Source organism: Drosophila erecta, unplaced genomic scaffold (assembly GCF_003286155.1).
Source record: "Drosophila erecta strain 14021-0224.00,06,07 unplaced genomic scaffold, DereRS2 tig00000126-arrow-pilon, whole genome shotgun sequence".
Classification (NCBI taxonomy): Eukaryota; Metazoa; Arthropoda; class Insecta; order Diptera; family Drosophilidae; genus Drosophila; species Drosophila erecta.
Genome location: NW_020825209.1, coordinates 9665342 through 9692743, shown reverse-complemented (window position 1 = coordinate 9692743; position 27402 = coordinate 9665342). Strand labels below are relative to the sequence as shown.

Here is a 27402-nt window from a genome sequence, read left to right as displayed (position 1 = left end):
GATTTATGAAATTTCCTGATAAATAAATTGCATTTATTTTGCCACTTTCTCAGTTTTGAATTGCAATGACAATGAGCTAGGGATTAAATGTTCTCAAACAATTTTATTTTGTTTGTCTGCTGTTACGTATACAAGAAAAAACAAGATAGAATGCTATAGTCGAGATCATCGACTATCAGATACCCGTTACACAGCTAAATATAACACACTATTTAAAAAAAAGTCTACATCATAACATCAAAAAAATTAAGTTTAAAAATATCCTAAATTTGAATGCAGATTTTTAGAGTATTGCGCCAGAAACATTTAAGAGTATGATATACTTTTCAACGAATCTAGTATACCCTGTTACTCTACGAGTAAGGGGTATAAGTATTATGTAGACAGCGTTCCTCAAGCAATGTCATCGAGCAAATGTGCTTTTCGTTGAGTTGTGACTGGTTATAAATTAATGTGCAGGAACATAGATTATATGGTACATAATTATTTAATCAAGGCTCAAACTCAAACATGGTTGATCTAACAGCTTCTCTTCTGCTTTCTCTTCCCTACAGTGCCATATGCAACCGATAAGACTGTGTGAATGGTCAAGTGGTCATCATTGAAGCATTGAAGCGATTCTCTCTTCCGCATGTGTGTGAGTGACTGAGTGCGTGTGTGTGTGTTAGTGGGAGAAGAAGAGCGAGTGAGCGAGAGAGAGACAGAGAGAAAGCAAGAGAGAGAGAGAAAGAGAGCGAGAGACAGCATCAGAATGACGAATCCCCGCTGTGAAATTCAAGTGAGCGCCAGATCCAAGACCACACGAGATCGGTTCCTCACCCACATCGACTTGAATTGATCGCGCACTGAGAGCACCCTCCGGAATCAGGAGCCAGGATCTAGGAGATATCAGAAATCAAGAAGGAGGAGCAGCATTCTCCGCCAGCCATCTATCCATCAGCTGACAACTGTCAGCCGTCAGCACCTGTCAGTTGTCAGTGCAACGCAGCGTCCAGTGCAGGAGGCCAGCTGTCAGCGGAAGTGAGCGTGAAAGGAAAGGGGAAACTGGGGAGCGGAAGGACACCGGGGCCAGCAAAACGGGACAGCAGGAACGGGAACGGGAACGGGAACAGGAGCAGGAGCAGGCGAGGATTGGGCAGCGCGACGCGTAGCGTCTAGGCGGCAAAATGCCTGGCGGACGACGTGGACTGGTTGCGCCGCAGAACACATTCCTCGAGAACATCATCCGGCGCTCCAACTCTCAGCGTGAGTACCCAAAAATGTTCAACTCAAATATTTGATATTTGCTAAATTATTTAATAACTTCCCCTTTGGCATTCAAACTATACACTTTCCTTAATTATTTTATGTGTGATGGGAAATGGCACAAAAGTATGCAGTGAAAGTATGAATAATTAACTTAAGTTTAGTTGAGTATTCACTTTGGGAGGATTCCTACTCTGGCAGTCAAAGAGATCGGTTGTGTCGCGCGCATGCAAAAGTGATTTATTTTTTGCTTATCGGTGCATTCCCTTTTGTGCTCAAAATAGCACAAATCATTTATTTGGGCGCTGCTTTGAGCGGTGTCGGCAGTTTGACAAAAACAAAAAGTGCATCAGGTGAAGTGCATTCAAACGGTGCTTTCTGCCCTTCGGGCAAGTCATCTACCTCACCCCGCGCAGAACTGCACAAGAGGTAAACAAACTTTGCTTATCAGTAAAACCGAACTGTTTATGCTCTGTTCCGGACATTTGGGCCCGCAAATTATTTGCTGAATATTAAGACAATATAAAAACAATGAATGAAAACAGTTTCGATGACTCTCAGCTTATAAAGAAGCAGATTGATCATGAAAAAATGTTCTCAATAGCTGGAAAATTACCTAGTAAGATTAGAGACGAGTGCCGATCAGAAATTCAACGCATTACATGCAATAAGTCTCAAAGCAGTCCCACCACAACAACAGTGACATTTTCTAGTGCCAGTAGCAGCACCATATACACAATGGCAAATCCCACAATGAGCAGCATCTGTTCTGGTTCAAGTGTAGCAAACCAAGAATGTTCCCAATTGACCAGCCCCGACATTGCAGCAAAAAATCTAAGCGGTGCTGCCAGAAGATTACTGGATGATCAAAATCGGAAAGCAGGCAAGAGAAAAAATGCAAAGCCACTGTCCCCCATCCTTAAACCGAAAAGAGTGAGCAGTACCCAGGGCCCGCACTTGGTCCCCACAATTAACCAGAAGGCAAGCTCTAGTAACAGGTTTGCTATTCTCGACACGGACATCATTACTAATGAAGAAAACGGGGAAGACATGATGTCTGAGGATGCCGATGATGCTAGTGCCCGCATGGACGAATTTCAATCTGCAGAAAACAATACTGCCAATAAATCCCAGGAAACATCTAACGCCAACAATCAACTCAAAGATTTTAAAAAACCACCCCAAATTGTTGTTAATATTAGCAACTTAAATGACCTATTTGAGCTCATACAAGAAAAGGCAAGTCTAGATAACGTCGTAGTCAAAGCTAACCAAGGGGAAACAGTCAGAATATTTCCCAAAGACAGTGACACTTACAGAAAAATTGTTAGCTATATGGATGAAATTGGTATGCAGTTTCACACTTACCAAATGCTGACAGAAAAAGCACACAGAATTGTAGTAAGGGACTTACATCACAGCACACAAAACAAAGATATAACGGCCGATCTGAAATGTTTAGGCTATGAAGTACTTCACATTCACAACCCTAGTTCAAGGGTTAATAAAGATGAAAAACTCAATATTTTTTTCATTAACATTAAGCCCTGCCCTAATATTAATGAAATTTATCACGTGAAGACCCTTTGCCGACAGAAAATACGGATCGAAAGGATGCGAAAGTCTAGTGAAATTGCACAATGTCGACGTTGCCAGGAGTATGGCCATACAGCTAAATACTGCCGCAGACATCCAAATTGTGCCAGGTGTGGTGAAAATCACCAAACCACACAATGTACACGTCCTGTAGATGCTCTGCCCACATGCTATCACTGTTCTCACGATCACATGGCTAGTTATAAAGGTTGCCATAAGTACCAGGAGCTTCTCCGCAGATCTATGGGGCCTGCGAAGAAGGCGAATCACTTAAATAGGCAGAATCATGGGTTCAACCATAGAGATCAGCAACAGTTTCCTTCCGTGCAGATTAATCGCCGTAAGAGTACTAACCAGTCAACTGAAGATCAGCAACCAACACAACAACACCAAAATATGGTACAGCATCAACCATCTATAGGCCCTGGGGTAAATACAAAAGTATCCTATGCCACAGTAGCAAAAGAATACTCTAATACAACTCCCTCCAAGGATGGACCAGCTCAGCGACGTTTATATAACTTACAAACGCAACAGTTATCGCAGCAACAACGACTGAACACTCAGCAAAATAATTCACTTGACGTCCAAGCATTGTTACAACAGCAACAACAACAGTTCCAAGAATGGCAGCAGCAAATGCAACAACAACAACAACATCAGTTTCTTATGTGGTTGCAACAGCAGCAACAAGATCAGCAACATCACAGAAATCAAACCAATCAACGACTTGAAAAGCTCGAAAGAATGGTATTTGAAATAACCACCATGTTAAAGCAAGGAGCTGGGAATGAACATACCTACCAGCTTTCTAACAACGCTCCACACCCACAATGAATCCACTAAAGATTCTTATTTGGAATGCCAACGGCATTTCAAGAAAAGCTAAAGATATTGAGCTTTACGCGCACAATAATAGCGTGGACATTCTTCTTGTGACGGAACTTAGAATTAAAAGAGGGGATACTGTTAAGATATATGGTTATGCTTTCTATCCAGCATTTAGGCCATCGCAAAATAATAATAGCGTTGGTGGAGCAGCCGTGTTCGTTAGGACAACTCTTCGCCATTTCCCGCAAAGGGTCATAGAGACACGCAGCATACAAATGTCTACAGTAAAAGTAGCTACAGGACTGGGTGACGTGCAGTTCGGCGCCATTTACTGTCCTCCCAGTGTTAGTATCGACGAAAGACAATTTACTGACACAATACGCTCTTGCGGCCAACGGTATATGATTGGTGGCGACTGGAACGCCCGACACTGGCTTTGGGGCGACACCTACAATTCACCCCGGGGGCGTGAGCTAGCGGAAGCCATCTCTATCACTGGAGCTAAGATACTTGCAACTGGTTCGCCAACCAGGTATCCTTATGTACCCAGTCATACGCCTTCCTGCATTGACTTCGCGGTGCATCATGGTATACCAGATTCCCTAACAAGTATAACACAAAGTTGGGATCTGGACTCCGATCACTTGCCTTTGATCATCAGTATTGTGACAGATAGTACCCATGTGAATCCAAGTCCACGATTAGTCAACAAGCACACTGACCCGCTCGCTTTTAGTCAACAACTGGAGAGCATGATCCCGTTGAACATCACGCTAAATTCTGGTGAAGAAATTGAAATGGCTGTTGATCACCTTACGCAAAGTATTCACAGGGCTGCGACTGCATCTACGCCTTCTGTTCCTCGGACAGGCACCCCCTATGGAATATCCCTAACAAGAGAGGCTAGAGAGCTCCTGACACAGAAAAGGAGACTCAGAAGGCGAGCAATCCGATCTCAAGATCCCTGGGACCGCATCTTATGGAACCGTGCTGCAAAACAACTACGAAATGTGGTAAGAGACCTTCGAAGTATCTTTTTTGAGCAGAAGCTGGCTTCTATGGACTATACGGTGGATGCTGGGTATTCACTCTGGAAGTCCACCAAATCCCTCAAAAGACAACCGTTCAGACAGGTACCCATTAGATGCCCGGGAGGTGAACTTGCTAAAAACGAGGAGGAACAGGCCAATTCCTTTGCAAATCATTTGGAGACTAGGTTCACCCATTACCAATTCGCTACAATGGAGCAGAATCGAGAGACGCTTGACAGCCTAGAGATACCCCTACAAATGTCGCTACCAATTAAACCAATCAGGGTTGAGGAAATTGCCGAAGTCATTAAATCAATGCCAATAAAGAAGACTCCTGGCATCGACAATGTCTGTAATGCCACGTTAAAAGCGCTACCTCTCCGAGCCATCCTATACATGGCGAAAATATTTAATGCTATATTTAGGGTGCAGTCCTTCCCAAAGCAGTGGAAAATGGCAGCAATTCTCATGATACATAAGCCTGGGAAACCTGAAGAGGATCCGGAATCGTATCGGCCCATAAGTCTGCTGTCTTCGCTATCCAAGATATGGGAAAGGCTGATTGCCAACAGACTAGGTGACTTTATTAAGGAGCGCCGTATCCTCCCAGATCACCAGTTTGGATTTCGACAGGGACACAGCACTGTGGAGCAGGTTCACAGACTGGTTAAGCACATTATTCAGGCGTTTGACGACTTGGAATACTGCAATGCTGTATTTATTGACATGCAGCAAGCATTTGACAGAGTCTGGCATATCGGCCTACTCTGCAAAATAAAAAAGCTGCTTCCAGCACCATACTATGGAGTCCTGAAATCTTACCTGGAAGATAGGAAGTTCATGGTCAGGGTCAGAAGCACCTACTCAACCCCTTGCTACATGAGAGCTGGAGTTCCGCAGGGCAGCGTCCTCGGCCCGCTGCTCTACTCAATATTTACCGCGGATTTGCCTTGCCCAAATATGCACCATATGGAAGCTCCCAGGAAGGCCCTACTCGCCACTTACGCTGACGATATCGCACTGTTATACAGCTCCAGTTCTTGCACTGAGGCAGCACGTGGCCTCCAAGAGTATCTCAATACTTTGGCTGCATGGTGCAAAAGATGGAACTTAAAGGTAAATCCACATAAGACCATCAATCCTTGTTTCACCTTGAAGACTCTCATTAGGCGCACACCACCCATACAATTTGATGGCGTAACCCTAGAACAACCTCTGCAGGCTAAATACCTTGGGATCACCCTTGACAAACGGTTGACCTTTGGCCCACACTTAAAAGCTGCGGCACGGAGATGCGGTCAGAGAATGCAACAACTGCGATGGTTGATCAACAGAAGAAGCACCATGACACTTAGAGCCAAAAGGGCAGTATACGCCCACTGTATAGCCCCGATCTGGCTATATGGAGTGCAGATCTGGGGTATTGCTGCAAAATCGAACTATAAACGCATTGAGGTCTTGCAAAATCGTGCAATGCGTGCCATCACCAACTGCCCATACTATGTACGTAGCTCAACCCTTCATCGGGACCTTAATCTGCATACAGTGGAAGAACAGATCTCAAGGCACACAAGCAGATACAGTGATAGGCTTAAAAGACACCACAGCATGCTAGCAAGACGCCTACTCCCTGCCAGGCCTCTAAGAAGGCTTAAAAGAAAGGGCTTTGCCAAAACAATTGGACAGCTTTAAAGACCCCCTCGACGTTTGAGACTCTGTTGTTAGTCTTCCCACGATAAGTGAGAAGTTTGGTTATATTATTTATATGTTTAATTGCAATGTTATGGTACTAGTACTGCATGTACGGATTCGTCGCTTTATAATAATAAACATTTAAAAAATTCACTTTGGGCATTCAAAAGTCAAAATGAAGCCGCAGTAATCCATATGCTCGCTGAAACTCCAGCTGTAATCAAGATAGTTTCAGCATTCGACAAGGGCCTACAAGTGAAATTGCCACACTTCGTGGCATGCATAGTGGCTTCTCCTGTTGCAATTGGCATTATACGCATGCCACAGAATTATCGGTTGCCTGTGGGCAAGCGGGCCAACCTTTTCGACCTGCAAAACTGTGAGAGTGTGAAATGAATTTTCCGTTAAGTTGTCAACGTGAACAGGATGCTTTGAGCGTGTGCGTGTCTGTATGTCTGTGTGTGTGAAGGGCGCAAGTGAAATGGGCTATAAATAGAGTCGCAATCGAAGTCGCATACTCGCTCAACTCGCCAACGAGAGCAATGGCACACACGCACGTGTGACCGAGAAATGTCAGATTCTGTGGAATTGAATTGATTCAGTGCGGCAAGTGGAAAGTGGGCGAAAGTGGGCGAAAGCCCGGAAGGTGCTTTGCCATTCGAGACTCGGCAATGAAATCCCTTTTTGCCTGCGGTCAATGGCAACACTTTCAATTAGGGCGGCCGCATTGCAACTCCAGCTTAAATCGGATTTTCGTTCTCAGCTGCTGTCGAATGTGGATTGTTTCTGGTATCCGCATCAGCATCAGCTTCAGCAGCATGAATCCCTAAATGGGCTCTGGCCAAACAGTTGTCACAGCAACTTGAGTTGCCATTTGTCCACTTGCCACTTGCCATTTGCCATTTGCCATTTTCCATCCATGCAACAAAGTAGCAGCAACAACAGTCGTCAACGGCAACACATGCAGCCATAAACAACATGAGATAATTAACAAAAGTCCACCACTCCACTCCCCTTCTCCTTTGGCGCTCATTGGGAGGATTCCGGTGAAACTGAAGGTTCCGAGGCGACCGGAGGACCGCAGGAGTGACATAAATGGACGCACAATTGATGCACCTCATTGCCATATTGCCATATGACTGACGCACACAGTGTCTGCATTTCGACGAAAAGTATTCCGGGAAACAGTGCTTAATCATTGCCGGAAAAGTCCGGGCATGGAATGAAAAGTTTGGCGAGCGGCAGAAGGGACAAAATGGCAGTAATGATCGACTATATATGAAATATAAAAATAGATACTGAAAATCATGAACGTCCCCAAATGAACGTACTCTAATCGCTTCGTAAGCTAGCGACTTAAAATAAATGATGCAATCTATTTTGTACAGACTCCCATGTTCAAGTTGTAATGACCCAGTAGAACCCACAACATGCATACACCTTTATTTGGCAAATACCTGAACTGTGCCGTATTTATCGACCCAATTAGGAGAAATAAGCTTGAATATTATTGAGGCCTCCTTCAAATTCCATTTGACGAACGGCGACGGCCGCCTGGCCCATCAGCTCCGATTCCAATCCCGATAAAGGAGCCATCAATAGATTTAGGCACGCCCCACGGAGAATAGACAGTTCGCCCCACTTCCTTCGCATAGTTTTCCATTTTCCATACACGCATTTTCCCGCCCGGCAACTGTCGAAAGCGGATTACTGCGAAGACGCAAAGCCTTTTCCAAAAGGATTTCGTTTCGTTGGCAGCACAAGTGGGGGGAAAGTAAAACAGCTTTTAGGTCGCTGCAGGAAAGGATGAAAGTACTGACCTGAAACGGACAGATACAGATACAAATGCGCATACAGATACAGGATACAGATACAGATACAGATGCGTAAGCTGGAAATGCCATAAAGGCAATGAACACAGAGGCGGCGACAACAGGAGTGCGGCATATTACGGCGGCAATGCAAATGACTGGGGGAAATATGGGTCGCCAGGTGAAGCAATTGATTCTAATGCGATTTGCATGCCAGCAATAAATAAAAACAGGGGCAGATTGAAGTAGCATTGGATAGAAAAACAGGAAATGGGACCAGAAAGTGGCGCTTAAGTCCCACTAAATGCATGGCTTTATTTAAATGTCTGCACGATACGTCTGTCTACAACACTTAACCTTCTTTCGCGGCCCTTGACTCTGTCCCAATTCTGTGAAAATTAATGTGAAATTGAATATATTTGTGAAAGCGAGCGGTAGTTACCCACTTTCTGGCAATAAATCTGGCCCCATATTTTTCCCATCAAACAAACTTTTATTGTTATGCATAGCTAACAGTTCTTGCAAATGTATAACTTAATAGAATGTTTTAATATTTCGTTTTTAAGTTAGAAAAAAACCCTTGTTCAAATATTTGAAAGCTAACAAGCTGATATTGCGTCTAAATGAAATCCATCAACCCAAGTAAATGGGTTGGAAAATTTAAGGAGGATAAATGGTTTGGGGTGCTCGGGTCCACCATTTCGTCGTGTTTGTTTGGGCTGCAAATTTTTAGCCGCGTGGACGATAAACTCACCAAAGACACAGCCACTGCCAGAACGAGCAAATGGCTTAGGCAGATTTTTTAATTAGTTTACTTTATGCCTAACGCTTGCGAAAACCCCTTTAGCGGTCTGTTCGATTTGTCCACAAGTTGCAAATAGGCGAAAATTCGTGTGTTTGTCCTTGTTTGGTAACAAACTCATTAAAATTGAACGCAAAGCCTGACCCCCAGCGCAAGGAAAAGCCCACACCATCACACACACACACACACACACACACAGGAAAACCAAAATCCACAAAAATCCCGACTAGTCCGATGGCAAGCATTTTTCAGTGGTTTATCTGCGGGTTGGAGGTGTGCAAAAAAAGAGGCAAACAACTTTGCCCTTGTTTTTCTTTTCCTCCTTTTTCTGTTTGCCTTTTTTGGGTTTGTCACTTTTGCGGTTTGCCCCGCACGTTTATCTCGAGTGCACATTGCTGTTCCTCCAACAACTGCCACTGAATCTCGCCCCTCCCCCCGATTAGATGTGGCCTTTGCCCCCCAGGAGGTCGCAGCTCGACACTTGGCGCGGCTGTTTGATCTTCGTCAGCAAGCCAAACAACATTAGCAACAACAACATCAGCAGCAGCAAAAAGCGCCCAAAGTGGCCAGGGGACATTAGATGGAGGTGGGCTCTCTTCTCCACTCACTACCCGAACACCCCAGAAAAAATAGGGGAAATCAATCACTAGATCTAGATTTTAGGTGATTTCTTGGAAAGCAAATATGCCTCGGCTATTTATGGTATTTAAATAGGTAGTTGACCATGATGTTCTAAAAGTCCAATTTGTGGACAGCTCATATTAATATAACTAGCATTATTAAATTTCGAAACACTAGTTTTCCTCCGTGCATTTATTCTTGGCAGTGTTTTGCCTGTTGACAATTGATTACGCATACGCCTCGTGGCCCACAAAAGAAAACACGTGCCTGGCGATATCCATCACTGCCTTGCTGGTTTTCTGGTTTTCTGGTCTTCTGTTTGCCCAGGTCAAAGCTGTTAGGCCTCCGATGGATAAATGATAACCGAATAAGTGATGAATAAGCGGAGTGGGGAAACTCGGGCAAAAACGATACCAGCTGGAACTGGAATTGAAGCTAATGGAACATAAATTGGTTCGATTGCATAGAAAATTCAAGTGGCTGAGGATTAGAGCCGTGAGAGTTGTTATCGTTTTCAATTGAATGGGCTTGAATAATTGTTTGGTCTGGCTGTATTTTGTGTTTGTATGTGAGTAACTGTGAGACAGAGATGGAAATACATTGTGCGCAGTTGCGGAGTCGCCGCGCTGTGGCATGCAACAAGCCGCACTGCGAAACGCCCTCGAAACGCATCCCAATCGGTGAACAATTGCAATTATGTACAATCATTGTCTGGTGTCGCCATTCCCTCTTCGGGCGTCATTCGCCCCATTTGGTGTCCCTGCTCGGGCGCCAGTTTCCGTAGCCGATGTCGGTGTGTTTGTTTATTATTGATTTTCATTTTTCATTTCGTTTTCGTTGTTTGTTTTGTTTTGTTTTTTTTTTTTTTTGCTGCCGTCTGTGTGTTGCTGGTTTTCGCCTCGGCTTTTTGTTATTGTCGCTGGGTTCGTGTAAATTAACGTTTTTTTTCTTTTTTTTTTGCCGCCAAAGAGGCGGTGGCTAAAAGGGGCGGTCATTACATTTATTGATTTTTTGTCGCTGGCTGAGTCTCATTTGTTATCCATTTCTTTGCTTTGCTTTGCCTTCGTTTGCCTTGCTTTGCTTGCGTTTTCAGTTTGCGACACTTAAATTTTCGCGTTGTTTGTCGTTTGTTGTTGCCACCATTTTCACTGCTATGTGGCCATTGCTGTTGCTGGGGCTGCGTCTTTGACCCGTTTTCCTTCATTTTCGGGCGGCCGGAAATGCGCGACTGCACCCCATTACCCAGCTTTAAAGACCCCTCCTTTTGCTCCCGCCACGCTACCGAGCAGAAGGTCAAAGCATGGCGAGTGCCTTGCAAAAAATGTAAAAGGAAGGAAACGCTGAAGAGCTGTGGATGGGGCACAAAAAAACCAGGCAATAGCAATAATAATCCGCACTGACCTGGCCAAAAGGTTGATCCTGGGCCGAGGACTATTGACTTGGCCTGTGGCGGACTCGAGCTCGGACTTTTACACGCAACAGTAAATCAAAGCAAACAAAAGAGAGAGAAATTTAAATAAACACTTTTTCCTTCTGCTAGAGGAGCTGATTCGAGTGCCCAGATTTCGTGTCATTTGGCCATTGTGCGGTTTCTCAGGGGCTGGCGAATCCGAATAGGGATAGAAATATTTGCGCCACATTAATCATACGCCACGTTGTCGCGGCGAAGCGACAAGGTGTAATCATAACAATTGAGCCACCAATCAACGCCCCAAAAACAAGGAATGTTAGGGAAGTAGCACACCGAGCTGGGTATGCGAAAAGTATAGGATACAGCACTTAAGGGAAATATAATAAATAATTCGCAGGAGGGGTGTTCAGTCACCTTGCGATAATTATCGCATCAAAGTGTTCGTTAGTTTCTGGAGTTCTTAATTTTTCAATTTCCCTAGCTAAAGAGAAATCGTGTACTGTGTATCCCCGTCTTTCATTCGTTAGTTAACATTTCCAGTGGCTTGAGTGCCTTGGAACGCTCTGACCTTTGCCAGAAATTCCATGGAAATCAATGGCCACCTCTGAAAAAAGGCCTCTGTGCCCTGCTTCAATGCCATGGCCAAAACCTGAGGGCCACCATCAGGGCCAGGTCTATTGGCCAGGTGGCGACAATTGATTGAGCACCGCCCCAGACGTTTTCAGCTTACTTGCCCATTATTCTTTACTCCCACGCTTTCTGATTGCGGCGTCCCCGATTTTTGCGTAATTCATGAGAGAGGACTGCGTTTATAATCCCTCCCCCTGCAGTGGGCCTCAGTGGGGGGCGCAGCAATGGCTCCCATTTTGGGGTTTTGTTATGTGTTCAGCATTCTGTCCATCACAATTCAGCGGGATATTCCACTTAGTTATTACCCATTATTATCGACATGTGACCAAAGCCAAATCGCTTTAATTAGACAACAACGCGCGTCGGTTCCGACAACTTTTCGGATTGGTTGGTGGTCTTGCTTTTGGTTGCGAGTATCGAGTATCGAGCATTGAGCATCGAGGAGGAGAGAGTGGGGGCAGCACAGCAGTCAAACGACACTTAGCATTAAGTAAAAGGCCATTTAAGAATGACCACAATGGTCGTCGGAGGAGGGGCATTCACGGGGAGGGGGGCCCCTGGGTGGCCAAGTCCCATATTTCGCCTCCGTCCAGTCAAATTGGATTAAGTTGTTGTCCCATCCCCATCTTCCATGTCACTGTGAAGTGCCTGGCAGGTGTGCCTGTGTGGGGGGCTGAAAGTGGGGGTCTGTAAACGGGGACCCACTGAAAGTGGCAGAGCAGACCACATCAAAATTAAGACACAGCCTAATCCCCAACAGAACCAGAACGCATGACACACGTAGGAATGGGTAGAAGGGTTGCTGCCAGAATTTCTCGATGCCGGATTCTGTGAATTTATACGTCCTATTTTTCTTGTTCTTTTAAACTTTAAAACCAATGTTAAAAGCTACCTTTTTCACCTTAGGTTTAATACTCAAAACGCCTTAAAGGTTAATTAAGGCCTCTTAGAAAAAATAAGTTCACCTAAGCTTCTTTCCTCGAATAAAATATGCATAGGGTCGAAAAGAAAAGCCCTTTATTTTTTATTATATATATAGATCTTATAATTGCACAAGCATTCCTGCTTTCAAAGGAATTCTATGAAATGTAAACCACCCAGGAATAATTATGTTGCTCTGAAAACGAGCTGTTTTGCTTTAAGAATAAAGCCCGCCGTCAAAATATTCATATTGATAAGTAACTATATATATATTGAAAATATAATACGAAAACCATGTTTCATGTTCAGCGCTAGTTTCAGAGTGTTTAAAATGCATTTCAATTGGAAAATTAGTATTAGTGTTGTGGTACATTTTTAAGGAACATTTGACCGAGATGATACAATGAATAGCCATTAGCTGCTAACTTTGATCTAAGGATATTAATCTAAATGCAGATAAAACGATGCTTTAGAATTAAGTACTTGAGGTGGCTACCGGAAATTCAAAAAATCGCGTGTCAAGTGGCGTTTTCTCATCCTTTCCACAAACATATCGCTCGCTCGCTCACTCTATCTTACTCACTCTGGCCATCAAGTGTGTGTGTGTGTGAGAGTTGCGCGGGTGTGTGAGTGCGTGGCTAATTTGCTTGGCACAAAAAGTCTAGCATGCTTTTTGGGGCCACTCGCAACACGCAACGCAGCGCAAAAGTTGCGGCCAAAATGCAAAATGGAGGCAAGGCAGCCAGCGGGAGAAAGAGAGCGAGCAAAGTAGGCACACACACACATACACACATCCTGGTAATACAGATGCGAGTGTGTGTTTGTGTGTGGAACTAAAACTCGCTCTTGCACTTCCAAACTGGGGAAAAGTTGGCTGCTTTTCCCGGCCACTTTGTTGCTGCTTTGGTCCGAGTTGAAAGTTTACGCAATCAACTTTTTCGCCATTCCCTTCTTTTTTTATTTATCAGCCAAGGCAATTCCCTCCCCACGCACACATACACACACACTCGCAGAGTTAGAGAGGGAGAGGGCGATGGCGATGGCGATGGCGACGACGTTGACGGGGCCAAAAACTTTAATGTGGCATCAGCAAATGCGAGGCGAAGCGGAGCGTGGCAAACCGATGGCGCCAACAGCTCTGCGGCTGTCTGTGTGTGGGTTTCTCAGTGTGTCAGTGTGTGTGTGTGGGAATGTGTGTGTTTGGGAGAGTTGGTCAACCCACTAACACTTGCACAAAAAGAAAGTGCCAAGAATTGGCAAGCAATCGGCAGTTAATTCAATATCGCAGTAAAGCGTGTTTCTTGCATTAACTATTACTAGTTGAATTCAAGTTATTTTTTTTAATACTAAATACTTAATATTTGTTGCCTAAATACTAATAATAAGTTGTACAATTTTATTTTTAAATTAAATTGCTGAAATTTGTAAGAGGCCTGTTTATGAAGATTTTCTCTCATAACAACTTATTTGATATCCCCATACTGTAGAAAATGTGACACTGTGAAGCTGCTATTACTTTTTTTCACTGTGTAAGCACGTACAATTTGTTTGTTAGCGAAAGTCTCCGAAATGCTGGAGAGCATTTAAACTAGAAAATATTGAAAGGACTGCGGAATAGTGCAAAACCACAGACCCGCGGGCAAAATTAAATGAACAGTTTCGGGTGGGTATTGCGTTGGGTGGCATGGGTGTTAGGGATGTGCACGAACACTCTGGTGACCTTGAAGTCAAATGTCCACCAAGCAGTCACAGAACATGAAAAGTAATCAAGCAAAGTTGTGGGGTGGGCCAGGCGGATTGGCAAATGGAAATGAAAAAATGGAAAATGAATTCGAGTCCAACATATGGCAAGATCCAGTGCGACATTCTTGTTCAAAGCAAATTGAGAAAATTCACTGCTTTTTATATCCGTTGCTGATAGAGCTATACAGTATATATATTCTTGATCGGGATCAATAGTCTAGCCGATCTGGCGAAAAAGCTGTGTGCTATTATATTTGCCTCCAGTAATGAAAGTTTAAGAGCAAAATAAGTTCTTAGCCCTGACATTTTATTTAAAGCCCTTGGCTTATCGTATTTCTTCTCCTTTTCATTTACATTCCCTTTTCCAGTTTCTTAGCAAATTTAATTAATTTTTGACTTACCAGAAGCTGCATTTTTTCCGCCGACTATCAGTAGTTTTCCTTAGTTACCCAGCGATTTGGCTTCGTTCTGGATCGCAGCTTCTCACTTAATTATGCAAATTTAATAACAAACGCCAAATGGCGCGCATAAAGACAGAGATAGAGCTAGGAAGTGCGAAAGAGAGCACAAGAGGTTTATTATAAATGCCATTATGCGACACAGAGCAAAAAAAGAAGAAGAAAAAACGGGATGGAGGGCCTTAAAACTTGGCTGCAATTCTTTTCAAGCATGCCCCAAGGAGTCGTAGCGGTAACAGGCTGGCCTAATCAACGTGGTTTTGTCGTGTTTTCCCCCAAACTCCACTTTCACCACCCCCTTTAACTGTACTTCACTTTCACCGCCCACTCTTACTTAACCCCCCGCTGGCCAACCCACTTTTGTGCATTCTCCAGCTGTCGCTAATGTAATTAAATCGCAATGCTGTCGGAGGCCGAGCCTTTTTTACTTTTCGGACAATAAAATTTATGCACTCGACTGGTGGAAAGGGACTAAGAGTGAAAGGGTGAGGAGAAAGTGTTAGGCGGAGTTAAAGGATCTGCAAAATGGTGGACAAAATGGCATGGCCAGCTGGCAATCTGTGGCCTAATCGCAGCTCCAAAGGGGCTGGCAACTACACTGGGTATAAAAGGGGCCACAAAGGGGGCCAAAAAGGTGGCTAGAAAGGGGTAAGCAAGGGGATGAGGTGGCGAGGTGTGCATAAAGGATAATTGCAAGGACCGTTGTGACGCCTGAACCCTATAGCGTTCAGCATTCACACTAATGCCATAAAAACCAACCAAACAAATTATTCTGTTAGTGTGAGTTTAAGTGTGAATCCATGTGTGGGTATGCGTGTGAGTTTTGTGGTATGTGTGACAGGTTCCAAACAATAGAAACAGCAACAGAAACAAAGGCCGACAAGCACAAGGAAGACGGCAAATGCAAGAACCACAAAAAAAATAATGACAAAACTGGCCATAAAACTGAAAGGCTGGGGAATGGAAATGAAGGGGTGCACATGGGGTAATATAGACGAAGGGGAAATTGCAGGAGGAAAAGCAACAGTAGTCGAGAAAAAAGTGGTCCGCACAGTGGGTAAATTGGGATAATCTGGGAAATAAAGTTAAACGAGGTCATACAAAACATCCACCATTGAAACCAATACGGATTCCTTTAAGCAACATGCCATTAAATGTCATCGAATGACCCGCAATACTCCACTTTTCACCCACTGTGCGATGCCCAAGCGGAAATGAAAGTTTTGCGGAATTGCAACCACATTTGCATGTGTGCCAGTGCATTTAGTTAATGGACTAGTTTTGTTATATCCCTTGGAGGTCCCCCATCCAAGGTCTCCTCTCTTTCTTTCGGCTAACAAATCCACTTAGGAGGCCTATTTTCGGGACTGCGGTCGACCGCACAAATTCAAATCAATCAACGACAGGCTCCCCGCTTTTCTAATTTTTTTTCCGGTTTCGTTTTCGTTTTGGCTTTTGGGCCAACTTACAACTGTAAATGCTGCACGGCTAATTGGCCAGGGGTGGGGGCCAAAGTGGGTGGTCGTTTCAGCCACCTCATCAATCATCGAGAAACACGGACCGCCTGCCGGAAAAAAGGAGCCCTATCCGATTCCGAATCCGAATCCCAATCCCGATTCCTTTGTTTCCCTGCCGGCTTGTTGACATTTCAGGTTGAGTTGTCAGCTCCCAAAAGCAAAGCCCCAAAATTCTCAATACAAGACATAGTCCCTTCCGCATTTTCGATACTTTGTTGCCTCTGCCCGTCTCCTTTTGTTTGGCTTTCAAATAAAAATCAAAAAATCATTAATTAAATTGTAAGTTACCTCCTGGCCAGCCATTTTTTTGTTTGTTGTGAAACAACGATTGGCGGTTGATGTTGACGCTTATAATATATCATTCTTGATCGAGCTCATAAATAATTGGGCAATCAGGGCACGGAGATGTTGCTGTCAATCAGCAATGAAATATTCATTTCCTAACGATATTATTATTTGATTTGGCGTTTTGAGTGCTTTATTAGTCAGAGACTCGCTGTCGGTGTTATTTGCTGAGTACTTCACTTGGTGTAGCTACAAATATGTTCATAGAACTCAACTTACCTTTAAGTTTATATATACTATATGAACTATATGCTGATAAGCAGATGTAAATCAAAGTTGAAAAGGGTTCAAGTGTCGGCTTGAATATTCAGAGACATCTGTTGAGCTGACGTCGCAGCATAGAAGGACATAGTTTACACATTTATTGTAATCTCATTTTGCGGGGAAATTGTTCCGGGAAAACCTTGCTCCCAATCTGATTTCACCCACACGGCTCCCAGGCTCCAGTTGACATCTCTCCCGCATTCCCGCATTCCCGCTTCAGTTGCGCTGCCAAATCGTGTTAACGGATGCCAGGATGCCATGATGCCATGATGCCATGATGCGGTGGGCGGTGAGCCAAATGCAATGACATCCGAGACGAGATGGCAGCAATGCAATGCGCGGCTTAAAAGCAACTCGAATCGCTGCCGGACAAAAATGGCCAAGGCAAATTGCAAAACTTTTTGAGCCAGCTTTGAATGCGATTAAGTGTCGCAGTCGCGGAGAAACAGCGGCGTAACCACACATGAGCGATTCTAAGCCATCCTCAACCATCCCGCGCCAAACCGACCACCCCAACCAGCCCAACCAGCCCAACCAGCCCACACCCTGTAAAAATGTGGTGATGCGCTGACTAAATGGCAAAATCAAGCACGCACACAAAGACAGCCGCCAGGTTTTCTTTGGGCCAAGGAACTGGCCATATGTTGGTTGTAATATAAATAATTAACCCAAAAATTTAATGCTCATCCGTGCTTAAGATCATAAGATTTACCCGTGTTATTGAGATACATCTTCAACTTGAAGTTATGGCGCAATGCGGTATTATATACTTTCATCGTAAGTGTTGGCTTCTTAATGCTGTTCTCTTAATGTAAAGTGTAAAATAAATTCCGTTCCAGTAAAAAAATGCATTCTTAAATGCGTATTGAATATGCAAAATACCAAATATGTATTTATTGTTTAAGCTTTAATATAAAATGCAAATTGCAAACTCGAACACCTGGCGTGTTGTATTCATTTCAAACATATTTATTAATGTCTACATGTTGTCGCAATGAATATGCAAACTAAAGCCGGCCCACAAATAAAAACACTGACCTGGATAACGTGGCGTATGTGTAATATTTTCATGCCACCCCAAAAGTTATAATTTGTTGTTTTTAATCATAATAAATACATGTAAAATGTAAGCCCACAGAGTGGCTATCAAATGTGTTATGTGTTATATTCTTGCCCAACCAAAAGTTATAATTTGCGGTTTAAACATTATTTTCGAGTAATTAAGTTAGAGCTTGACCAATTTAGTTCTCAGAGGGAGGTTCAAGGGAGTGGTTCAACCCAATTTTCGGTTGCAAACGCTGAGGCTGCTCCTTTGCCACCATTTTTCCAGCAACAGTCAATTGCAGAACGTAGCGAGATAGCCGCTTGAACCACACATATAGAGCCACCCACCTACTTCAGTTTTTCCTTTTTCCCTTTTTTGTTTTTTTGTTTTTTGATTTTGCTTCAGTCACGGCAACTGTTGACACTATAAAGTAGCAAGCGTTGTTGTTGTCCTTGTTGCAGTCGTAAAACGTGCTCCACATGTGTGTGTGGGTGTGTGTGTGTGAGCCAGTGGGCTTGCGTGCCAGTGTGTGTGTGTGTGTATCACATAAATATGCATTTCCCATTTTCCAACGGCAGTAGAGCCATCGAGCCATTGCATGCGAATATTTTTATACATATTCATTGGCTTGGCCATGTCCATGTCAATGTGGGTTAGTGTGCTTTTCTCCTGCCCCTGCATCGCTATTCCTCCTGTTTTTCCCCTTGGACTTTCCCCGCATTTTCCAGTTCCCGTCGTCTGGCACCTGCGACATGCAACTTGGGCCAGGAATGGCGTGCCTGCCACATTTGCATTTGTCAGCTGTGAGGAGACTCCACTTCCCCATCTCCTCGGTATTACCTTCCAGTTTCCCCACCTTCCACATAATGTCAATACAAAATATGGCCAAATGAGTTCCTTTGAGCATCTGCTCAACGAATACTTTGTGAGCTACTTTGTATTTTGATATTTGCTCGTTGCAAAGCATTCGGTATTTAAAACTACAGCATTACAATATCACACAATCGATTGAAGCGATCAATTTATCAACCAATTTATTACTTTATAAAATATTTTCCCATTTAACTAGTGTCTGGAATTTAAGTTCCGCATAAATTCCCAACAGAGGGCGCCTCAAATGCCACTAATAAAATCACCCAAAGGTAAAACGAATGTTTGTGCAAAACAAAAAAAGAGAAAGGCAAAGGAAAACAAGCGAAATGGCAAACAGCAAATAAATAGTAAAACAACCAGTCAGACTTAATCGCATAGTAAAGGGCTGGTCTGCAGGTCGATGCCAGTTACACGTGCGATGCCATGTCCGTGTCCGTATATATGTCTGTCCGTATAGATGTCTGTCCGTATGTCTGCGTTTCCATGTCCGTGTCTATGTCCCTGCCATGCGATGCCAGCGCGTGGTTTACACATGTTACCTGCTTACCCGAAGACTTGAATTCGAATTTGAACTCGTACCTGTAACAAATTCAGCCATAACAACCGCCATTAGGCGACTCAGGGACTTGAAATGATGGGCGCTATCCGTATATATAAACAGGTACTTGAATTAACTCTGTTTCCGTGCGTGTTCCATACCCTTTTTAATAGTACAGCGTATACCCTCTTTAAAAAAGAATTGCGAATTGGCCCAGTAAAAATAGTATAATTTTAAATACAAACATTTCCTTATAAACAAAGTGCGGAATTGTACATCGTATTTGGGTACAGTTTATTACTAAGTACCTCTACCAACTGACAACTGACTGCACCAATTCAGCCAAAAGTGAGTGGGCGGCTGGCAGTCAATAAAACGATTTTGATTATGAATGACAACATTTGAAATGTTCCAATTACGCTCAAATATTTTGATAAACTTCCACGCCAAAAACCCAATAGACTGACTTACTGACTGACTGACAATGACAAATTTGTCGTTGGCCATTTTCCGAGGAATTTGTGAAGTGGAAATGCAGGCTCTTTTATGCCAAAACAATCGTGCATAAATTGGTGAAAAGGCGAATCTATTCAGGATAACAGGATGACGTTTGTTTGAGTATGTGCTTGTTTTGGGTAAATGATTTATTAATAATAGTAGAAGATAGATGCCAATATTTTTGCCTAAATGTTACAGATTACCCATTAACTTATGCCTTTTCTATGGTCTTTTTTCCAGCGGACAGCTCGTTTCTTTTGGCTAACGCACAAATCGTCGATTTCCCGATCGTCTACTGCAATGAGTCCTTCTGCAAGATCAGCGGCTATAACCGTGCCGAGGTCATGCAGAAGTCGTGCAGGTATGTGTACGTATTGCCGATTTATACTCACTTCAACTACTTTCGCTCTCTTCTCGCTGGTATTGGTGTTTACTCCGTTTGAATAATCGGTGCTTATATTGTTAATCCCCAAATGACTATTGATATGTGTAACTATATACTCGTATTTATTGGTGTCCTTGATGTCGCGGCTTAACTGCCGTTAACGGTGGCTTATGTTGATTTATTACCATACTCGTGTACCTATGTGGTTGTCAATTATTATACCTTTTTTGTATGTATGCAACGAAAACAGATTATGCTTAAGCACATTTGTTAATTTTTACTTAGTTTTACTGGTTCTTCTTCTCCAGATTTCATAGCACTTATCCTTCATGTTTAACATCATCACTTTTACTTTCTTCAGTTGGACTTTTAATCAAGTTACAGTTGCATGCTCATTTCTTAGGCAAATATTAGCTTTTGAGCCGTGCTGCTCAAACTGTAAGCTGCACAGTTGCTGCAGGTGGAAAATGGGTGAGTAGAGGAGGCGGAATAGCGGGGGCGTGGCAGACAGACAGGGCAGTTACTCTTCTGGACATTTTCCCTTGGGAGGCTTCAGGCTAAGAGGATTTGCCCGAGACTGCAGCAGATTTCCTGCCCCTCATGTCCCATTAACAACTCGTTCACGCACCTGACCTGCCTCATCCGGAAAAACCCCGCCGCCCCCATGTTTTCCACAATTTTCCACCGTGTTTATCTGCTTAACGGCTTATCCGCAGCTGCTTACACCCGTCCATTGAATGTGAAGTTCATTTATTGTTCCCGCTGCTTTATTCGCAAATATTTTTCTGTTTTTTTCTAATTATTTGCGCATATTCTTGCCAGCCATTAAAAACCATTGTCGAACTTAATGCACTTTGCTGCTCAACGAACTTAATGCAGAGGGACAGGAAGGCTTTTCCTAATATTTAATTTTTTCCTGTAATTGGAAAACATGCCACAAAGTATCAAAAAGACGCAGCCGTAAAAATCTTAGAACGGCAAGGAGTATGCATTTTTGTAAGACAAAACGCTTATTAACATGGAAATATAAAAATAAGTAGTGAAATGCAATATTAGGTCCAAATTTATGCAACATTACCAACAGTAATGTTGCCTGTTTAAACAGGCGAAGAATTATGTTGTTAGTTTTGGCGTAATTTAATCTTTTGGTTTTCCAAAAACAGAGATGAAAATGAATAACAAACTGCGCTAATTTCTCTAAAATACATCATGAATATCCGAATCAGCATACCAAAACTGTTAAGGTAATGTGAATCCCCCCGGTAAAGTTGGTTTAATTTTTGCGCGGGAAATTGGTCTACTTTTTCCCTAACCCGTTTTTCTTTTGTGCCTACCGCTTGCGTTTCCATTTCCCGTTACACTGTTGCAAATTGCCTGCCGGTGGTCTTGGCCAAACAAATTTTCTATGCAATCCTTTGGTGAATTCATGTGATGGGGAGTGAGAGAGAGAGGCACAGAGAAAGGGAGGGATGGCTATAACAAAAAAATAAAGATAGGGAGCAATAGTGTTAACAGCATTTGTTTGCCTGAATTTGGCGAGAACTTTTGATGGTCGTGAACTCGGTCTCTCAACCTATTTTTTTCTGCTTTCGCCGAAGGCCGTCTCTCTCTACTCCATCTCCATCTATCTCTTTCGCCCACCAGCCTCATAAATCAACAAGCGGCGGCCCAGAGGCCAGCGTATCCAATGATTCTCCCGAGAATTGCTTGTAATTTGCAGGCCAAAAAAGCGGCCCTAAAAAGAATAGTACGGTTCGTTCGTCAGCTCACCTGCTGCAGCATCAGCGGTCCCCAAAATTCCCCAGGTGGAAAAAAATACAAGTTTTTAATGCCAATCTGTCGTTTAGCTAGCACCACTGCCATCTCTTTCGCTCGCTGGGCCCATTTGTCTGACCCTCTCTTTCGTTCGCTCATTCCGTCAGTGTTGTTGTTGCTGTGACCCACTTTTGTTGTTGTCCACCTTTTTGTTTGTTTCTGTTTTCTGGTCGCGTGTGATCCAAAAGACACAAAAAGACTAGTAATGAAACAAGAGGAATGACGACCAAAGGCAACAAGAAAGCATTGACCAGCAGAAAAAAGCCCAAAAAGAAGGAAAGGAAAACAGAAGAAAGTGAACGAAGAAATGCAAAAAAATCAAAGGAACCGTTTGGTTTTCTTTTAACATTTGCTTCAATGCAATTTCTTTTGGCGCAACGCAAATCGCTTTTCGTTCCTCAAGTTTCCTGTACAGTAGAAGCTCGCTAGAGGATATTCTATTACTAAAATGCCCAATAATAAATTGCCAATCAATGAAATATTTAGATATATCTAGACCATTTAGCTAAGGCCTAAAAAATTTTTTGTAAATGTCAAAAAGACCAACACGGTGGTCGACTTAATCCTCTATGAAAATGTTTAGCAATTTCAAAAGGGATTCGATATAACACAAGAATTCAAAATAATAATTCCTCCTATTAATTTCACATTCCTCAAATTCTTAAGAATTTCATGGCATAATTTTTCGCGCCGCGAAAAGGGTTTTGAAATCACTTAAGTGCATTTTCACCTAGTAAAGCCTTTGCGTACGGCTCTCCAGTATATGTTAGATTGAATTAGGGATTTTCGTTGAGTGCTTTTCCCTGGACCCCCTAGAAAATAATAGAATTTCGAGTGCTCGTCGAGGGCTTTTACTGTGTTCCTTCCACCCATGAGCACATAAACACTTTGTGCATCCATATCTGTACGTACACATACGTATATCTATATCTATGGCCATATCCCGAATCCAGGACCTGTTTTTTGTTTGCTTTGTAACCCAATTTCGTGTTTTGCCCCTGTGTGTGTGTGCCTGTGTGCGAACACAAAGTACACACACATTAACGAGCCCGTGACGTCGCCGTTTCGTAGTTTGTTGAACTTTTGTTCGGGGCACGAATAAAGCAAAACAACAGAAATTAACTACTGCCCCTCCATCTCCACTTCCCGTCTTGCTTACACACTTTTGCTTCGGCAGCGTTCTCGTTTCCCTTCGTTCGCCACTGACGTCATCGCGCCTCTGCCGAAAAGTATGCAACACTTTTTGTGCGGCACTGCAAGTGATTCCCTGTCCCGATTTTGCGCTGACTTTTCCAAGTCAACACACATAGGCACCGAAACTTTAGTCCCCTGCTTAACCCAGAAAATCGATCATTAATTATTAGTTTTTCATTGGGAAAGCGAACGGAAAATAATACATTCAACAAAAGGCATCCAGGAATTATGCATAAGGAAGCCAACCAGCGTGGTTGTAGTTATCAACTTTTCGTTGGGAAAAGGCCGGCAAAAGTTTTCCACGCATAACTTTCGGCCGTATGTTGGGAATATCAAATTTCCGAATGCAGCATTTGATTTCAAAAATCCAGGTAAAGGCAACACTGTCAGAAAAGAGTGCGCTTTTAGTAAATGAACAACAATTCTTCAAAGTTTCAGTATTGTTTAAAAGCGAACATCGCGCATCAAAGGGTATTTTTGACTCAAAACCAAATGCCATATGTTTTCTTCAACTCAAGGCACTCTTTAGGTATTTCTGCTACTCCTTGACCTAATATAATATATAAATTATTGACCTGAGTCCCAAGGAAATGTGAGACCCCAGCGGTTGAGCAGCGGTGCATTAAATTGATATTTGCTTAATACTTTTTGCTGTGTGCAGTGAAGCTTCTTCGTATTTTTACCCGATGGGCCCCAGGTGCATCAATCTTGTTTTGTTCGGCATGTTTTGCTCGAATTGGAACGCTTTCTGTTTTCCCATTTTCCGCTGCATGTGTTTGCCCTGGCGTCCATGTGTGTGTTTTATGTCTTTCTTTTTCACATAGGTTTGTGTGTGTGTGTGTGTGTGTGCATTTGCGGCATGCAACCAATGTAAAGCTAACCAAGAATAAAACCTCGTCCGCTCTCCGCATCTCTTTCTATTTCTTCTGGCATCTCCATCCCGGCAACCTGGCATCCTGGCATCCTGGCATCATGGCATCCTGGCATCCACACTCACATCCCTGGAAAACCCCTGCAGATGCGGCTTCATGTATGGCGAGCTGACAGACAAGGAGACGGTGGGACGGCTGGAGTACACGCTGGAGAACCAGCAGCAGGATCAATTCGAGATTTTGCTCTACAAGAAGAACAGTGAGTATGCTTCGGTGCACTGGCCTTTGACCCAGTACGTATGATCGATTGTTGTGCCAAATTGCCTGCGCATAATGGACGAAAGTTGAAGCTAATGCAATACCCAAATCAAAGTCTCCTGCCTTAGAAAGGACCACTTATGGTAGAAACAGCTGCTTTTGCAAGGGAATGTTTATTAAAACAGAAATGACAGCCTATAAATCTTTCGACATGTAACCAAAATATTAATTCTGCGGCCTATTCTGCAGCTAATTTGTGCCCAAAGTCCCAATGTTCTTTCTACAAGTTTGCACCAATTTCGAATCCAAATTAATCTTTTATCCGCCACTGTAGGCTATTTGGCTTTATGCTCGAGTTGTGCCCATTGTAAATTGTTCATTTCGTGAATTTCTGACTCCGAACCTTTCATAATTCATTCCCAAACAGCCCCCCAAGCCCCCCCAAGCCCTTCGAACCCCTTTGAATTCTATTTGCAAGTGTGCACAACCCTCTGCCTTTGCCGCCTGCCAACCCGTAATGCCAACAAATTGGGGCTGCGATGGCAGCCCGCCGGCACTTTTGAGTGGGGCCCATCAATCAAGCTGCCAGCCCGAGCAGTCCGACCAAACACCTGTAGTATTTGCCCATATCCGTCCAATCCCAGATCCCCAAACGCAAACGCCCCAATCCCGGCCAAATCAAGTGGAATCGATAGAAGCTCCCCAGCGAGTATCGCCAGACATTTTTGGGTGTCGAGCTCATGAATTAACGCCTTCGAGTATCAATTTTCAGATCTGCAGTGTGGCTGCGCCCTCTCGCAGTTTGGCAAGGCACAAACCCAAGGTATTGAAAAGGGGTACATTTTAGGGGATGGGTGCCACCTTCCACTGGTAGCGCACCAGCGGAATTTTCCGAGTGGAAATACTACTGCCGCCATGGTTTCCTTCTCGATTCACGTCTTGGCAGTCTGCCCGCAGCAATATTTCCACATCCTGTTGCATATGCGGTCAGAAATAAGGGGGAAATATGGGTTGGGGGCATTAAATTGGCATAAATCAATTGTAAAATATGGGAAAGTGCAACATCTGGCGCACTTCGATTGCTTTCAAACCAAACTGAGAAGCAAAATATTTGCTTCGATTCGGATTTGGGCCAAGGAGAGCCCCACCACCGAAGAACAACAATGGCTGAATATCCCAATGACAGGTGTCCCCTGGCACTTGGATATAGAGAGACCACATTAATCCAGTCAGTTCCTATCAATCCCGGCATCGGAAGAAGTATACGCTTAGAATAGGAACGTATATATGCTGAAACAATGACCGCAAATAAACATTCACCGGAAACGGAAGTAACAAATTGTGCTTGCAATTGGTGAATAATTATGCCAGCACATACAAACGCACACGTACACACAATCGGAAGGAAGGAGAGAGAGTTGTCCTTTAATGGCAATTACCAAAATTGTGGTCGTTAGCAGTACGTGTGGAAAATAAATAAGTCCTTGGCAATTAAAACTAATGTACTAGCTGCAGATCCCTTTAATAACTAATTAGCCAAAATATTCAAAAAATGTGCACATACATACTCGTATGCATACCGAAATGGATAGCTCTGATCAAGAAGATACTCTATAAAACGTATAAAATAGAAAAGAATACTATAATAATAAATGTATTTTCATATTAAATTCATTAAATGTGTCGCCTTTGCTTAAACAATGATGGCTGCATAAAAGTATTTCAATACCACTGAAAACGAATGATTTGCATTGGCAAACCCATCGACTGCCTCGACAATCAGTGTTCTCATTGAATTATTCGTGCGCAGAGACAAAGGACAAGCAGTTTCAGCTGTTGCACACATATGGAGCGCACTGTACCATGTCGATTTACTTACATGCCGACCATTGTGTCTGAATGCAGCATGGAGCATTCCGAATCCAGCCTCCATTAACCAGCGTTCCATATCAATAATTACAATCCAATGAAATGTCTGTCTGTGTCCCCACTGTTGCCATCTCCGTCCGACGTGGTGACCCCAATGCGAATGGAATTACCCATATGTATATATGGATATTAATACATGCGTATATCCTGTGTTTGTACTCCCACCCCTTTAGCAACGTCATTGCGCCGCACTTACCTATAGCTGTTATTAATTCCGACTCGCATTCCCACAGAAACCCCATTATGGCTGCTGCTACAGGTCGCACCCATACGGAACGAACGCGACCTGGTGGTGCTCTTCCTGCTGACCTTCCGGGACATCACGGCCCTCAAGCAGCCCATCGACAGCGAGGACACCAAGGGAGGTAAGTGAAGGCTCCACAGTTCTCTTTTTAGGAAATCACCCATGGAACACGGTTGCTTGATGAAAGTGTTAAAAACGCAATGAATATAGTTTCCAAAAATGCAACATCTTTGGCATATAAAAGAATTAAGATTGATTGTTTTAGTCAGCATTAGCAGCCGTGATTCATGATTGTTTGCACCTCTATGTGAATGCGGCCGTCTCTTTCGCCTCACTACTCAACTTATCTGCTCTCTCTTTCCATGTCTACACACACAATCACACACGCACCCACAATCACAACACCCACCTGTAAATACGCTTGAACAAATTGAAAACCAACAACCCGAAACCCCGAAAAAATCGAAAAACAAACCCAATTTGCTGTGACAACACTCTCTATATTGCTCATATATATATATATTTATATTCCACTTTATATACCTTGTATTTGTTAACCTTTGTGCTGGATTTTTACTGTTTCGATGCACTGTTTGTTTATCGGTGTTCGTGTGCGTGTGCCAACCTCGTAGCGGTTAATCTATTTTTGCCAGTTTTAGGTCTCTCGAAGTTCGCCAAGTTGGCAAGATCGGTGACCCGGAGTCGCCAGTTCAGCGCCCATCTGCCCACACTGAAGGATCCCACGAAGCAGTCCAATCTGGCGCACGTGAGTCCTGGTTCTGCTGCATCTTTCTGCCCATATTATTGCCTACTCGTTTCTTGTGCATACACAG

General features: G+C 43.4%; 1 protein-coding gene across 2 annotated transcripts in view; it reads left to right on the top strand.

Annotated features, from left to right (window-relative positions):
- The window catches only part of LOC6550608 (potassium voltage-gated channel protein eag), a 56772-nt gene that overhangs the window by 15275 nt on the left and 14095 nt on the right, over positions 1 to 27402 (top strand). The window contains exons 2-6 of one of the 2 annotated variants that reach the window (XM_026981797.1): positions 555 to 1245; positions 20113 to 20233; positions 24285 to 24397; positions 26559 to 26690; positions 27229 to 27335. In XM_026981797.1, the coding sequence (XP_026837598.1) occupies positions 1167 to 1245; positions 20113 to 20233; positions 24285 to 24397; positions 26559 to 26690; positions 27229 to 27335 (552 nt within the window). In that variant the 5' untranslated portion in view covers positions 555 to 1166. Of the gene's footprint in view, positions 1 to 554; positions 1246 to 20112; positions 20240 to 24284; positions 24398 to 26558; positions 26691 to 27228; positions 27336 to 27402 lie in introns of both variants that reach the window. The other variant, XM_026981798.1, reaches the window with a different exon arrangement.